The sequence below is a fragment of the Sminthopsis crassicaudata genome, chromosome 2 (genome assembly GCF_048593235.1).
Source record: "Sminthopsis crassicaudata isolate SCR6 chromosome 2, ASM4859323v1, whole genome shotgun sequence".
Taxonomy (NCBI): Eukaryota; Metazoa; Chordata; class Mammalia; order Dasyuromorphia; family Dasyuridae; genus Sminthopsis; species Sminthopsis crassicaudata.
The window spans coordinates 606489330-606507020 of NC_133618.1; the positions used below are offsets into that span (position 1 = coordinate 606489330).

General features: G+C 33.1%; 1 protein-coding gene and 1 long non-coding RNA gene across 10 annotated transcripts in view; one reads left to right on the forward strand and one right to left on the reverse strand.

The window, feature by feature from the left end:
- Positions 1-10951, reverse strand: part of LOC141558528 (uncharacterized) — a 103956-nt gene extending 93005 nt beyond the window's left edge. The window contains exons 1-2 of the long non-coding RNA XR_012487090.1: positions 10838-10951; positions 8215-8286 (exon numbers count right to left, since the gene is read on the reverse strand). This is a non-coding gene — a long non-coding RNA (uncharacterized LOC141558528). The remainder of the gene's footprint in view (positions 1-8214; positions 8287-10837) is intronic.
- EXOC6 (exocyst complex component 6) overlaps positions 1-17691 on the forward strand; it is a 194462-nt gene that overhangs the window by 139497 nt on the left and 37274 nt on the right. For 8 of the 9 annotated variants that reach the window (XM_074295881.1, XM_074295877.1, XM_074295883.1 and 5 more), the window contains one exon: positions 5662-5735. The exons of the other annotated variant lie outside the window; for it this stretch is intronic. In XM_074295881.1, coding sequence (XP_074151982.1) covers positions 5662-5735 — 74 coding nt within the window. The remainder of the gene's footprint in view (positions 1-5661; positions 5736-17691) is intronic. 9 annotated transcript variants of the gene reach the window in all.

A 17691-nucleotide genomic window follows, 5' to 3' on the forward strand; every position in this document is an offset into this window, starting at 1 on the left:
AGATTAGAGCCATGTATTTCTAAGTAGGGTAAGAATGGCCCCATTTACTTATGAGCTTGCTCATTTCTTTCAAGAAATAAGTGAAAAATGAAAGTTTGTAAGTGAAAAAGGAAAGTTTGCTTTTATGAAAAGAAAAAGGAAGAAAAGGTATCCTCTCTTCACTCAAAAAAATGATTTAAAAAGAAGGAAAAATTCTAGGTTTTTAGAAGGAATTATTTTCCTTTAGATATACTTTCATTTTTTTCCCCTTTACTCGGGAACTATCTTTGTTTCACCCTGCCTTAATTTTTTTTTCTTTCAGCAAACTGTCCAGCTCACAATTGAGATTATTTCTATTCTATGTGAATTGGACATCTTATTTCCTTTATATTCCTTAGAAGCTGCCTTATCAGCTCAATATAAAGACTTATTTATTCAAGAGTCATCTCAATATAGACATTTGTTAAGCTATTTTTCATGCCTACTTATTTTCAGTAGTATGTTGGTGGTGCCCAGGTAAATTATTGCATCCTTTAGGTTATTGACAGATGACCATTATTTGTCCATTGGATTTGTTACTTTAAGGTAGGAATTACTATTCTTTTAGGTCCAAATGAAAAAAAAATGTATCTCTTTACTATTATTATGAAGTTTCCCAAAGAACCACTTTTGCTGGGAATTTATTTCCTATACAGAGAATTTATATACTTATTCAAAGAAATACAGAATGTCAGAATTGGAAGAAATCGGAGAAGCTATCCACTCTAGAATTTGTAGAGAAATCCCTGTAGCACATCTTTAATCTCCCAAATAACATTTCCTTGAAGTCATAGGTTAGGAGAACTCATTGATATCACAAAGTACTTCATTTCTTTTACTGAACAAAAAATTGGCTTGATCATCAGAGAGCCTATGAGAAATCTCTATACTCCTGCACTAGAAATTTTTTACAAGTTCATATCAAAGTATTTGATAGAGACATGACTACCAAAATATGTGTATATTTTGTAATAACAAATTAGATCATTAATTTTCAGAGTTTTAATGTACATGGAATTAATTTTAATTTTCTTAAATTAACCTCATGGCACAAAGAAAATCTCAATGCATTGATTCAAGGAATTATCCAAAATCATTTAAATAATATATTTTCTCTAATAAGAGGGTATCTTAAGGTGCTTAGTTGTTGTTTAAATACTGTTAATTCCCATTGCTATTTTTTAGTGTTTTTTTGTACCATAAACCCACCTTAAATTAATTCTAAAGAGGCAACCTAGAAACTAAAAAGAAAATATACTATTTGTATACCAAGGTAACAGCAGAATAGGGATGACTAAGGGTTGGAAGAATAGAACTCATTATTTGACTAGATAGGTTAGTAATAGGTAGGTAATATAAATTAAGGTCAGGAAAATCAGTCAAAGCAAAAAGATCTTGGAGACAGGTGCTTAGAGCCCAGGCAGAGAAGTCGAGTGCAGGAAAGTCAGACAACAGGGATCAAAAAGTTCAGACTAGGAAATTGGAACTTATCATCAGAGGTGTAGGCAGAAGAGCTAGGAAATGTAAAGTTTAGATTGTGGCTGTCAGTATAGTAGAGAGTTGGGTGTTTGAAGGTGATGAAATGGAAAAGGACAAAGAACCTTGGTTGTATGATGCTTGAGTGCTGCTTGACAAAGGGAAGTAGCTTAATCTAGTTGAGACTGTTTATACCAATACCTTCACAAGAGTATCTAGGGGAGACAAATAGTGGGAAGGCAAAGTTGGTCTTCAAAGAATGATAAGATTTAAAGCTAGAAGTGAACTTAGACACTTTGTAGTCCAAAATCTCCATTCTGCAGATGAGGAACCTAAAATACTGAAAATATGTGAAATCTGTGATTGCAAAGCTGATCTAACTCACTGCTTTTCACCTTAAATGTTATTTTTGTCAGGTTGCCTCATATTTCAGGACCTTAGTCTCCTTACCTGTTCAATGACAGAATTATGTCTTTTTTTGAAAGCTCTTTCCAGAGAGCATCTTGATGGTCACAAATAAGGAAGCTATATGAAACAAAGCTGGAAAGGCAACTTGGAATGGATTGTGGAGGGGACCTCAAATGCTGGACTAAAGCAATTTTATTTTATCTTGTTGCTAATATTGATTATTCTATGTAACTAAGCTGAGACTGAAATTCAGAACTTGTTATATTTATCCTAACAGGATTAAATTAAGATTTGCTGAGATATTAAGCTATGTAAAGTTTGAGAAGCTTCATAATATAAATCTCCATTAAAAAAGAAGACAGTATACATAGAAGTACTGAGATATTCAAATGGATCTTTGATCTTATCAATTTGGAAGTTTGAGCAAATCATACTCCATCCCTTTCTTCCTTTCCTTTGTAATCCTTATTGATGTCATCCCTTAAATTCAACACAGGAGGTCAGCCTTTTGCTAATGACCTTTTTCCCTTTCTCCTGACATGGGGGTAACTGTAAAACATACTGGTAGTTCATTTGTCTTCTAATTAGTCCATCATCAAGCATTTATTAAGTACTTATTATGTTGTTAGCCACTATGCTAAACATTGGAAATACAAATGCAAGCCAAAAGATCATTCTTGCTCCCAAAGAGCATTGCATTTTAATCAGATGAGAGGGAGACATCGAATAAACTAAAGCTGAAAAGCAAAACGGGGGAGGGAGAAGGAATGAAGTTACCAGGTGTCTATACAGAGGAAAGATATGATAGAGAAAGTTCGGAGTACGGTAAAGAGTGGAGCAAAATGAGATATGGCTGATCTAGGTGACCTTTTTCAATAAAGATTCTGGGAAGAGCCATCCAATCAGAGGAAAAGGCTTCAAGGGCATAAAGAACTTCCTGGGGTATGGTAGAGAAATTGTAGAGTGCAGTGTAGCCTACAAGGAGAGAGATTATTCCTCATTCTTGCCTTCTAACCATACCTTGTATTTCTGTTATATAATTTCTTAATGACATCTTTTATTATTCCCCTTCAGCCTCTTCTTCCAACTTCCTCATTGGTTATTTATTGCACCCTGCTTATATCCCATCATATGCCTCTCCATTGCCTAAATGGAAGAGGAGGAAAAGGAGTGCTGACATATTGTCAGAAGCAAGAAGTGATAGCTTATGGTTTGAAAGAGAGTGAGTAAATAGAAAAATCATAAAGGTAGTTCAAACAGCATGACTGCTGGTGACCACCTAATATAGGGGCAAAACTTCAGTAACTTCTGAGTTCCTCATATTATAGTATATTGATATTCATAATGTTGACCATGACTAATTAAAAAAAGGCTTTCTTGAAAAGACTAAATTATAAACAGATATGTATAATTCAGTTTAGAAAGATTTCTAACAGAAGCAATTTAAATTTAATAATTTAAAAAAAATATAAAAACTCACAAAAGTTAAGCCTCAGTTATTTGTGAAATTCATGTTTATCATTACATTTTTATGATGTTGAAAAAATAAGCAATAACATAATGCACTTTGATTTTTATTTTGTTGCTTTAGATTTTCATACTATTTGGTATTACCACATTTCCTTTGGCCTTAGAAGCTTTCTCTTTCATAAGAAGTTCTGTCACGGATTTGCACAATTTCAGTCATGAGGGAATGAGATCCAGAGAGAGGGAATTATGTTTTTCTTACATTCTGGATGATTATACTTTCATTACGGAATGAAACTCTGGGGAAAATTTCTAAAACTATGCTTATATATAGTTCATGTCAAGAATTTCTCCAAAGGGTATAAACAGTCCCTTCTAGAAAAGATATTCTGAGTACAGAACAGCTATCCATTGGAGGACAGTTATTTATTTTCTCCACAAAATTCTTAAAACACAAAAGATTGTGTATTTTAACAAATACTTAAAAGAAATAATCTTTCATATAAATTATAACTTAAAGTAATAATCTGCCATATCAAGCATACCCTTTAACTTTTTAAAACTGATGAACAGGTATTTCACATCTAATTTGGATTTGTACTATTGAAGCAACTCACAAAATCTAGACCTGACCAATTAGGCATGGGTCTTTATTTCCTTCATGTTCAGAATGAACCTGTTGTTGGTCATTTCTCCTCTTGAAAAGTGATATTAGAAGTACCTCTTCCTGACCAGCTGGCACCCGCTCAGAAGGCAAGACCTCTCAAACTCAAGAGGTAGCTGTGAAGGCTAAGTGTTAGCCATCTTTCAAGTATCAGTGGTAGTTGGTGAAAGATGTGCTCAGAGAAGTAAACAAAGCAGAAGAGGCAGCTGCAAAGTCTTGAGGTTCATATAGGCAAGTTTCTGGCTTATCTAGGCAAGTACATGTTTTTACTACTGTGTGTTTCTTTTCCTTTGCTGCTGGGGGAGAAGGGAAAGAAATTCCTTCTACCCCTTCCTGATAGTCCATGGGAGAGCTGGCAGGATCCTAAACTGCATTCTCCAAATAGAGATGGGTGGAATTTTTCTATATTTCTTGTAGCCAACAACTCTCAGTTACTAATAATTTTTGATACAAACTATCAGTCACCAGGACTAAGGGACCCCCTAGATGTTGGTTGCTTGTGCCCATTAGCAGGGAACTAAATTTCTGGAAGGGTTGAAACACATGTTGAGTTCTGTAGGGAATGCTCCAGGCCAACCCTACTCCCTAAGAACACAATTGTAAGGGAAACTAGCTGAAAAGAGAAATATTCTTCCAAAAGATTCAGGTAATTTCATAGAAGACAAGTTACCATTAAATTGTAAGTTAAATTAGATTGTTGTGGAGCACATCTCTAGATTTGAAGTTGATATCTCACAAAAACTTAAACTGTACTCTCCCCTAATTTTTAAAAATTCCTTAGTAGCAGAGACAGAGATTGGTTACAGACCTAGGGGGACAATATTAAACCTAATAGCAATTTCTAGGTTATTTATGTGCATATTCTTATTTTTGTAAAATTTGAAGCCTTTGTTTTAAAACCAACTAAAATTTCAATAAAATAATATAAAGTAGAAGTGGCCAAAATCCCAATGTTAACATTTTTACTGCTATAGTAATCAGTTCTTTAAAGGTATTTTTGGAAACATGTTGCTTGTTTTGAAACCTTTTTAATCTTTAAAGTAGAGCCAGCATGCTTTTATGAGAAAATTTATTAAAAGAAATGAACAGACATTCCTACTTATTTCTGATTTTGCTGCTTAAAACATTCCACCTGTTGTCTGCATACAAAGCTGACTTTGTACCCTGCTGTCTGTCTTTTATTGCTGTTTGACTTGAGGTAGGAATTTTTTTTTAATAGAACAAATGCTGTAACAAAAGCAGATTTTTAAAAAATGTTGACAGCCATCGAATTGATACCATTTTTAAGTGTTTCTTATTATAATCATTCACCTGAGGCCAAATTTTAAAAACTTTATGTGATTGAAGTTATTATTTCTTTTGTACTTTCATATAGTCCTTCTAAATATATCATAAAAGGATTATAGCAGATCAGAAGTTCTAAGTTATTAGAATATTTGTGGTATTGGGTGTGGAAAGTATTCCAGAAGAGGACATTATTGATTATAAATGGCTAACTTTCATATGAAATTGCTAAGCCTAAGATTAGAATATATTATAGCAACATTTATGATGAGCAGAAATGAATTCAGCTGTTAAATATTAAAATATTTTAGTCATGTTGTTAATGTTATTCTTTTTTTCTCCAGTGTTTGCTAGCTCTGAGCCTGTGCCAGGATTCCAAGGGGATACCCTGCAGTTAGCTTTCATTGACCTCAGACAAGTAAGATGTAATAATAGGCCTTTCCTTTCTTTGGCCTTTTTTTTTTTTTTTTTAAACTTTTGAATGTTCTTACAATGTACATTTACTATGTGTACAATATACATTTGAAAAGAAATGTATTTTTAGATGCTTTGTTACTGAGTTAATTAGAAGATAGATATCATTTCTTCTGTGACTCCATCCTTTAATATTCCATCATGCTGAATTTTTATCAGTGGATGTTTAGTTAACACTTACTAAAATAGGAACAGTAGTTTGGCAATTTACTGGTAGAGAAAAGCTACAAATAGCTCAAAAAGATTAGATGCTGAAGTTAACGTGAAAGTAAACAAGTGCTTTTTGTTTTTGTTTTTGTTTGGTTTTTTTTGTTTGTTTTTTTTGCTGAGGCAGTTGGGGTTAAGTGACTTGCCCAGTGTCATATAACTTGGAAGTGAAAGTAAATAAGTTTTAAAGAAAGCAAGAATAATTGATTTAGGATCAATGTCCTAATTATCAAGATTTTAGTGCAAATGCTATTAAATCTTACTCCATGATCAGCATTGAGTTGCCTTCATGGATAGAGGAATATAGAAGAAGTAATAAGTTGTGCTGGTTACTCTGAAACACTGAAGTACTTCCTAGAAGAGATCTGTTTCTCAGAAGACTTTGATTTGATCATCCAAACTGGAAATTCCAAATGAATGAATATTTATTGTCCAGATTATGGCACACTTAGATGGACATTTTGTAGAGTTTGTCCATTAGTATGTATATGTGAGTCATATGGCATAGATGGACAGTGACTTGGGCCTTGTGTTGAAAACAAAGAGAAAAGCAGTCTGGATTGCTTTCAGAAGACTCCTTAAGTACCCCAATATTCTCATGGAATCAAAGGTCCATTATTTTTTAATATTAATATTTTATTGATATATTGTAGGTCAGTAAGATATAGAATATAATATTCTCCAAAGAACAAAAAAAATTATCACACAGAGGACAATAGAGAAATTCTTGGTAAGTGTGAGGGGGCTTCAGCATAACTACTCAGGAAATTTGAATTATTGTAAAGGAAATTATGATAAAAAGAAAAAATGGACTGGTGAAAGCATTATATGACAGGTAAACAACAAGATTGCTTCAGTGGCACTCTTTTAGTGCTAGAGAAAAGCAAAAATGCTGAGTGGATCTTTTTTTGATGAATTTATAAGAAGACTAATGGCAGAGGATAGGCAGGGATGGATGAGCTGTGATCTTCATTATTGGAAGAAACTTTCAGATTGAGATCACAGATCCAACTGAGTTATATAAAATACATAAAGTTTATTTCTATATAAGTTAACTTTTATAGGTGTCAAACAGATATCCTGGGACCATGTGTGGCCTTCCACACTCTAAAATGCAATCCAAACCAGATTAAGATGTAACTGGAGCAAAATAAATAAAAATACAATAAAACATAGATAATGTCAATATAAAGTATATCGTTTCCTAAGTCATTATGTAGCCACAGGCATCATGTGCAATTTAGGGATCCTGGTTTCTATTTGGTCCACTTAATTACCAGTGACAATGACATGGCTCACTAATGTCTATACTAAAAATCAATAGATAAAGCAGCTTTGCTGATTTGGTCAACTATCTTTACTCAAAGAAACAATGGGAAGAGTGAAGATATACCCCTATTTTAGATGGTTAAAAAAAACTTGGAAAATTAACCTTATTTCCTTTAAGCATATTCTTTGTAACAAGTTTTCCTAATAGTGGGGAGTAGGATCTCATCATGAACCAAAGGAAATATCATTACCATTATTAAAAAAAAAATGCTTCAAATCACTAACAGAAAATTTAAATTAAAACAACCTGATACCCATAATATTGATAACGATGATAAAAATGGAAAATGACAATTATTGGAGGGGATTGTGATAATAGGCATAATTTTACATCGTTAGTGGAACTGTGAATTGCTTAAACCATTCTGGAGAACAATTTGGAGCTATACTTTCAAAAGTCACTAAACTGTGCATACCCTTTGGCCTAGTAATTTCACTGCTAAGCTTAAACCTTTAAGAATTCAAAGAAAGAAGATTTATAAAAATATTTATAGAGTTATTTTTGTAGTAGCAAAACACTGGAAACTAAGAAGAGTACCTTCCTTTTGGAGAATGGCTAAACAAATTATGGCATATGAATACTGAAATGTTACTGCACCAAAAGAAAATGATGGAGAAATCTTGTTTGAACTAATGCAACAACAATTGAACAGAACTAGGAGAGCAATTGATTAAATAACATTATCAAGAAAAAAACCACAAAGACTTGAGAATCCTGATTGATGTAATGATAAACCACAATTTTCATCTCTGGTCCTCTGAAATATGCTACACAAATCTTAACAGACCAGTGATGAATTTAAGATGTAGAAGGAGACATACTTTTTTGAACATGGCCAGGGAGAATTTGCTTTCCTTGATTTCATATGTTAGAAAGATTTTCTTACCTTTCTTTTTGTTCAGTAGGTTAGGGCGAGAGAAAGAGGAAATTGGATGGAGAGAAAATTATTGCTTCTTAACTGAAAAAAAATCATAAAATCAAATTTTTAAAAAAGGATTACCACTTATGGAGTACATTTTTCTCTCTGTTTTGCTAACTAGATTGCTAACAGCTCTTCCTTGCTCCATAAAGTATATTCCCTTGTTTCAAGGAATGAAACTACATTACAACTTACTTGAGATATACAAAGCAGTTAGAATGGTTCCCAATATGCACAAATAACTACTTGTTGGAAATTTGAAATTGTGTTTTTATTGTGTCATTTACACTCTGCTATATTAAAAAAACATAGTATAGAATTTTCAGAAGGGGCTGTGATCATGTTTATAACCCCTCAATAAACATTGCTTACAGTTCTAAAATCTGTATTTTAAATTTGAATTTTTAGTGTTTATCTCACTAAATATTAAATACTAAAATTTTCTTCCTAAAACAAATTGTACTTTCTATTATTATGATAGGTCACACCTAAATTATCATGTTATCATTGTCAATTTCATGTCATTTTGGCTTCATTATCTGTTCAAGTATGTATATTTAGCCCCTTGGGACCAAATGATTTCTTTGTCATATTTCTAATAATTTAATAAAACTTTAGTGAATAATATTTATGACTATCAACATCCCTGATTTTAACTGTTCAATAAAATGATTAATTCCCAAAATATTAAATATATTAATGGAAAATGAAAAGGTCACAAATTATTTTATATGTGTAATTTTTCTTGTATTTTCCATAGAAATACCTATCAAAATGTGATACATGATCAGTTATGTTGAGAACTATGCAATAGAATTTAATATTATGGAGTAATTGCATTTTAATTTCTCTAGTTTTGACAAGAGCTTAAGATCATTTCCCTCTAATAGTTAATGATGAAATATAATTGTAGTCCCTCTATATTTGTATTAGAAATAAGAACAGGTAACTTTTTGTTTTTGACAATCTGACCACTGTGGTCTAACTCTTTAAAAAAAAAAAGAATCCTAGATCTAATGTCACCAAAAGAAAAAGTATTGAAAAAGTATTTTACCTTTATCTGTTTTATTATAAAATTTGTTTATGAAAAATTAAATGGAGAGATAATAAATGTTTAAACTAGTAAAAAATGGAAACATTGAGGATTTAAATATTCTTGCAGACTATACATTTTCACTTAGATTAATATTCCTTGCTATATTTATTATGCCAGTTATCTTATAAATAAGAACAACTGTGATTTTTTTCATGATATAGTATAGGTTCCTTATCTTTATACAAACATTGCATAATTTATTCTTTTAATGCCTTAAGTTGAAGTTGTAAATCATCAGCACTAAAGAGGTTTCTAACACCTGCATCATTTACCTTTTAATTGGATTTTTGATTAATTTCTTCTCCCTCCTCATTTTCTAATCTGTAATACATTTCTATGTTAATAGAATAGCTGACAGTTCTTTTCAAGTATACTTAGGAGAGCAAAAGAGGCTCTTCTCATAGTTCTTATGAGAGGGAGGTCATGCTTCTGCTTTTTAGTTTGAATTTGATACTGCCTCATGAATTGTGGGGTATGAAAGATAAGGAAGTAAGTCCAGTGGTCAAGTTTTACCTGCCCACCCGGACTTTGCCCTGAGGTCAAACTTCTAATATTTGCTGTTCCAAATAGAGAAGTTGATGACAAGTAGGGGCTGATACAAGAGAAAAGTTAGAACCATATCAAAGCTTAAAGGCAAGAGAATTGGGACTCAATGAGAGACTGTAGCTAAAAGATGGATCAGCAGGACTGCCCTTTAAAAAAAAAAAAGCTGACCTGTGAGTGAAAAGACTTTATCATCCTGCCAATCACATGCTTGTTAATGGAAGCCAGTTATCTCAACATTTTATGCCTGATTATTTTAACTAGACAATGTAGATTAGCAAATAATGATGAAAATGGACTTAAATATACGTCCATTAAGGAAGTTTAAATTTTGAACATAATTTGTATTTTGTAGTTTATTTTTTCATCAAATTACTTTTTTTTAAAGAGTTCTTCTTCCCTTCCAATAAAAATTCAAGACACTTATTTGATTAGAATTCTGTTCTTCTTATTTATACATTCACATGGTTATTAACCTCTCAGACTGAGACCAACTAAGTCTTTCCTAGATATATTTTCTATATATATTATTCTTTTATTTAGGTCTCAGATGGAGATTGCAGGTTTATTGTATTATCACCTAAACGAAAGCCATGTTATTTGAAAAAACACATTTGTTTTATGAATCTATATACAATTCAATTCAGTGACTGAGAAAACAGACATAAAGGAAAGTCCCTTCCTTTAAAAAGTTTGCATTATATTTGAGGGAAACAATATTTCATGAATAAATAAATACAAAATAAACACAAGGTAATTTATGATAGAAGAATTAATACTCTTAAGCAGGACCTTGAAGGGATGCCAAGAGGTAAAGATAAGAAGAAATAATATTCCAGGCCTAGAGGAGAGTCCTTACAAATGTAGAAAGGAAGGATATGAAATGTTATATATGGGTAGCAGCAAGTAGACCAATTTGGATGGAATGTAGAATACATGAAGTGGACTTACATATGAAATTGTCCAGAAGGAGAGGCTGGAGCAAGGCTATGAAGAACTTTAAAAGTGAGAAGAATGTATTTTATCCTGGAAGCAGTAGGGGACCTCTGAAGCTTCACAAGGAGAGTGACATGGTCAGAACTGTGCTTTAGGAATTGCAATTTGGCAGCTGTGTGAAAGACTAATTGTAGAGGAGAGAGAGTGGAGGCATGAATACTAATTAGGAAGCTGTTGCAGTTGTCCAAGCAAGAGATAATGGGGGCCTAACCTGGGGTGCTGGCCATATAAATGGAGAAAAGGGGACAGCTAAGAGAGGTATTGTGGAGGAGGAATCTGTTGGCAATTGATTAGATATGGAAAGTATGAGAGAGTAAAGGGTTTAGAGTGAATCTGTAATTGTGAGTCATAGCAATTGAAAGGATGGTGGTGATCTCAGGAGAGATAGAATAGTTAAGAGAAGGGAACTGAGTTTTGAGGAAAAGATAGTGAGTTCAGTTTGGGAACAAATTTGAGTTTTGCAGTGCCTATCACAACCAGATGGAATTCATGTAACAGGCTTTTGGTAGTGAGATTTGGTAGTGGAGAAAGATTAGAGTTGGATATATGTAGATTTGAAGTCATCTACATCTCATTATTAATGAGATTATATAGTGAGGGTGAGAGTGAGCCCAGGGCAGAGCTTTGAGGTACTTCTACAAATAAGGAGTGAGACATCGTGGTGATCCTCTAATAGAGAATGAGGAGCTGTCAGGTAGAAAAACTAAGAATTTTAGATAAAAATACTTTTTGAATAATTTGTCTCATATCAAGCTTTGTGCAAATTCATTTTACTCTTCCTTTTTTTTGTATTTTGTGAAGCAATATAATTTATAACATCCTATCATATATACCTTTACATTATTTTGAAAATCAGCTTATAAGTATACTGTCCTTGCCTTCATGTCTTTTTACTTAGTCAAGGAGCTAAAAGATATCCTGAATAATTTCTAAACTCTCTTGGTCTTGCTGGGGTTTTTTCAATATTATTTAATTTTTCCCCACTTACATGTAAAGATAATTGTTAACATTTTTTGATAATCCTTTTTTTGTCTTTTTTTCTTTAAAGCTTTTCATTTTCAAAATACATGCATAGATAGTTCTTAACATTCACCCCTACAAAACCCTGTGTTCAAATTTTTTTCTCCCTTCTTTATTCTCCTTCCTCCAGATGGCAAGCAATCCTATATATATATATATCAGATATGTGCAATTCTTCTATACAAATATCAATACATATACATTTATACAATATACATATACAATTATCATGCTATACAAGAAAAATCAGATCAAAAAGAAAAAAATTACAAAACAAAAAGCAATCAAATAATAACAAAAAAGTAAATATACTATGATGTGATCCACCCTCAATCCCTACAATCTTCTTTCTGGGCGCAAATAGATCTCTCCATCCCAAATCTATTGGAACTGGCTTGAATCACCTTGCTGTTGAAAAGAGCCACATCCATCAGAATTGATCATCATCTTGTTGCTGTGTACAATGTTCTCTTGGTTCTACTCACTCACTTAGCATCAGTTCATGTAAATCTCTCCAGACCCCTCTGAAATAGTCTGATCATTTCTTATATATCAATATTCTATAACATTTATATGCTACAAATTATTCAGCCATTCTCTGATGGGCATCCACTCAGTTTCCAGTTCCTTGCTACTACAAAAAGGGCTGCTACAAACCTTTTTGCACATGTAGGTCCTTTTCCCTTTTTTATAACATTTATTTTTTTTTTTATTTTGTATTCCAGATTTTTTCTCCCAGCACCCCTCCTGAGGTAGTAAATAACTTGTTTTGGGTTATACATGTTCAATCATGTAAAACATATTACCATATTAATTCATGTTATAAAAGAAGACACAGACTCAAAGGAAAAAAAATCAACTCCCCCCCCCAAAAAAAGTGAAAAATAATATACTCTGTATTCATACACCTATCAGTTCTTTCTGTAGAGTTGGATAACCCTTTGGAATTGTCTTGGATCATTATATTGCTGAGAATGTCATTCACAGTTTATCATTGTACAATATTGCTTTTACTGTGTACAGTGTTTTTCTGGTTCTGCTCACTTCACTCAGCATCAGTTCATATGAGACTTTTCAGGATTTTCTGAAATCATCCTGTTGATTGTTATAGAGTAATAATATCTCATTACATTCATATATCATAACTTATTAAGCCATTCCCCACATGATGGGCATCCACTTAGTTTCTAGTTTCTTGCCACTTCAGAAAGAGCTGCTACACTTTTACATATATGGGTCATTTCCCCTTTTTTATGATCTCTTTGGGATACAGGCCCAATAGAGACACTGCTGGATCTAAGGGTATGCACAATTTGATAACTTTGGTCATAGTTCCAAATTGCTCTCCAGAATGGTTGATTCAGTTCACAAGTCAATTAGGAATGCATTAGTGCCTTTGGCCTTATTATTACCAATGTTTGAAATAATTTAAATTTCTTTAAGAAAGTGCAATATTCAGAATCAATATCCATACATTTATTATTTTTGTATCTATCAGAATCTATAATTTATTCAAATAAGTCATGCTGGAAACTCTTACAATTACATACGATGCTTTTTTTTTTCTTTTAAATTGCTATTATTTACCTTTGCTCTAATCAGCCATTGTCCTGACTGTCCATAAATCCCTAATTCTAAAATGTCTCCTACATTGATATCTAGTAGTTTCTTGGGGGCAGAAAATAATCAATATTTATTAATTACCTCCTATGTGCCAAACATTGTACTAAGCACTGAAGATACAAAAAAGAGACAAAAGACAGTCTCTATCTTGTACAAATAGTATATACAAAGCAATTTATCTACAGAATAAGGAGGAAATGGTTAATTGAAGGAAGACACTAGAATTATAGGGATTAGGAAAAGCTTCTTATAAAAGATAGGATTCTAGTTGGGACTTAAAGGAAGCTGAGGAGGTCAGTAGTCAGTCGTTGAGGGGGGAGCATTCTAGGCATGGGAGATAGCCAGCTAGTGAAAGATATGGGGAACTAAGATATGGAATGTCTTCTTTGTGGAATAGCTAGTGTCACTGGAGAGTTCAGTGTTGGGTGAATAAGGTGTGAGAAGACTGGGAAGGTAGGGGGGACTAAGTTCTGAAAGACTCTGAATGCTAAACAAAGCATTTTATATTTGATGCTGGAAGCAATAGGAAGACACTAGAACTTATTGAGTGGGAGAGGTAACATAGACCTGTGCTTGAAGAAAATTACTTTAGTAATGTCTAGATGGAGTATGGATTGGAGCAGAGAGAAACTTGAGGTAGACTGATCAACCAGCAGGCTGTTGTTATAATTCGGGTGAGAAGTAATGAGGGCATGTAGTAGAGTTGAGGAGGAAAGGGATTTATTTGACAAATGTTGCAAAGGAGAAATTGATAAGCTTTGGCAAAAGTTGGATATAGGGCATGAGAGAGAGTGAGGAGTCCAGGATGATTCCTAGGTTGAGATCTGGTGATTCTGAGAGGATGGTATTGTCCTCTACAGTAAAAGCGAAGTTAGAAGGTGTGAGGAGGTCGGGAATGATGTTTTAAACATAGCAAATTTAAGGTGTTTATTGACTATCTGATTCATGGTATTTGAAAGGTAGTTGGAGGTTAGAAGAGAGTTTGGGGTATAATGGGTAGATTTGAGAATTATCAGTATAGAGAAGGTAATTAAATCCATGGGAATTGATGAGATCACCAGGTGAAGTAATATAGAGGGAGAAGGGAATCGGGCCCAGGAGTAAACTCTGAGGCATACTACTGTTAGAAGATAGTGTTGGTACTGTTAAGCAGAGTTGGGACAGGCTAAATAACTTTGCCTAGATATTCATCTGTGAAGTAAGAGGCTTAAATTACATTATATCCAAGGTTCCTCCACCTATAACATTCTTAAATACTATTTCATTAATAAGCGGATTCCATCTGAAGAGATTTTTAGCAGCATTCTAGAGTGTCCTATTCTTAATGATATTTTGGGTCATGTATTTTAATAATAAATCACGCATGTGTGCTTATATATGGATATACATATATGTACATATACACATAAATCCTTTGAGAAAATAATTGGGAGGCACTGGACATTGCAGGTACCACATTATTTTAAAAAAGATAAACAGATAAGAAACAATCCATTGTTGATGTGGGATCTATATAAAGTCAGGCCAGTGACTTTGTAGAGCAAAAATTAAAATTAATGCAAAGCATGAATAATAAAAATGAGAACAAGTTAAGCTATACAGTTAAATAGAACTTGATCTACTTAAATAGCTTTTCATGTTTATATACATACACATACACCTATAGAAGTGGATAGAGAAACAAAAATCATTGTTAATTATAACCATTCCATTTGCTAACGTAAACAGTAGTAGTCATAATGAAGAGATCAAAAGAGTTTAGAAAATGTCAGCAGACACAATCTCTTTGGCACCCTGACAGATATGGCAGACAAGGGTAAAATTGGTTGAAAATATAAAGTCCTCTAAAGGAAAATGATGTGAATGTGCTTCTCAACCTGACAGTTAACCCAAGAAAGGGCGATGAATTTTTTTACAACTTTGTGGATGTTAAGTTCTTTAATCAACTTGAAAAGATTATAAGACCTTGCTCATTGGATGATGACAATTGATACTGTGTGGGAATTGTCTGGTCATTGACCAAGCGTATCTGCCCTGGTCCTTGGGCCTATATGGAAAGGAAAACCAATTAACTAAAAGGAGAGTTAGCTATAGCAGTTGAAGAGAGGGTCAATTATAGAGAAAGAAGATAATTTTTTGTTTTCATCTCTTAGAGATTACAGTGAGAATGTAAAGAGAATTATATCTTTTTTATCTTACCTTTTCCTATCTCTTTATCATTACCCAGGATATCTCAGAGCAGAAGCAATGAGTTAATTCGCTCTTCTGTTCTCTATTCTCCAACCACTTGCTGATGGTAGGCAATAGAAAGGGACTATGGATTTAAAATTAAAAGAGACAGTTGAATCTACCTTTGAGTCTTAACAGGTAACAGAGAAAAAGTATAATAACCTGTCAGGATTATTATAGACCTGTCTGGAACCAGAAGTTGGAGGTATCAGTGATTATAGCCAAGTAACATCCAGCAGAGAGTGAAGTACCAAAGTCAATAGGAACAGTACAAGGACATCAACAGCCTTGCAACTCTGTAGCAAGGTGTTTCTTGCATTTTTTTGCATGTATATTGGTCGCCAGTATTATTTATCTCCTTTCCATTATGAACTCCATGGGCTCTTCTCATTGACATTGTATTCCCCAAAGAGATGAAAAAGACACACACACACACACACACACACACACACACACACACACACACACACGCGCGCGTGCACATATATAAAAGAAAATGTGTGTGTGTGTGTGTGTGTGTGTGTGTGTGTGTGTGTGTGTGTGTGTGTGTGTATTTATAGAATCTCTTTTCTCAGTCCTGGAAACTAAGGTGCCTGTTAATTGGAGAATATGAGAATATGATAAAATACTCTTATGCTTTAGGAAATGATAAAAGAGTCAGGTGGAGAGAAAGCTAGAAAAAAATATTTATATATATACAAGAATCTATACAGAGTGAGAGAACAAGGAGCATTTTTATAACAGCATCATTGTAAAAATGTGTAACTTTGGAAGACTTAAGATCTCATGATGACCATTTTCAATTTTAAGACTATAAAGAATGTTTCCTTATTTTTCTTTTTTTTTTGGAGGCTATTGTTAAGTGTTTTGACTATCATCACAAAGCTAGTAAGCATCTGAAACTGGATTTGAACTCAGGCCATCCTGACTGCACAACTGATCCTCTATCCACTATATTATCTAGTTGCTCCACTATGCAGGTTAGATATATGGAGTTTTTGTCAATATTTGTGTTTTGGATAGACTACAAACAAACAATGAGTGGTATGCAAAATTGTATGAAAGTAAGAGAGTAGTTTGGATTGTCTTTGGAAAATCACAGGTTTGTTTGTTTGTTTCTTTGTTTTTAATGATCCCAAACTATTCTATGAAAAAAGGCCAGTTTTTCCAAAGAAATATTTTTCCAGGGATGTTGTTTAACTGCAAGTTTATAATTGAGGATCACTCAAGTATAATGGGGGAAGTTCATGGTGGGTCTTAGTAGGCTACTATCCTTCATAAAAAAAGGATTTATGAAGGAAAAGTGATATAAAGAATATCTTCAGAGAAATGTGCAATAAAAATATAGGTTCATCACAAAGTAAGAATTAACAACTTGGCACAAGAGGTACAAAACCTTGACCTAACAAAACACTCCCTGAAAATCAGAATGGATCAAATAGAAACCAATGATTTAAAAAGACCAAGAAATACCAAAACAAAATCAAGAAGAAAATGCAAGAAATTTCACGAAACAGATAAAAGAGAAAAAAAAATTTAAGAATCATTGAATTACCTCAAAGCCTTGAGGGAAAAAACCCTCACATCATATTTAAGAAATCTTAAAAGAAAATTGCCCCAAACTCTTAGAATCAGAGGACAAAATAGAAATAGAAAGAATTCAGTTTATTTCCTGAAAAAAACCCAAAATGAAAACTTCCAGGAATATTATGAAAAAAAAATACTGCAAGCATCCAGAAATAAAAAAAAGAGAGCTTCAATCAGAATGACATACTATATATATATGTAAAATTTATAATCCACCATTATAAAGAAGCACATTACCTGATATGAATAAGATAGGATCATAGACCCCCCTGGAGCACTGTAGTATAAGTTATGTGAAGTCATAGAGCTACACTTAATCAAATTGGAACAAATAATAAAATATATGATGA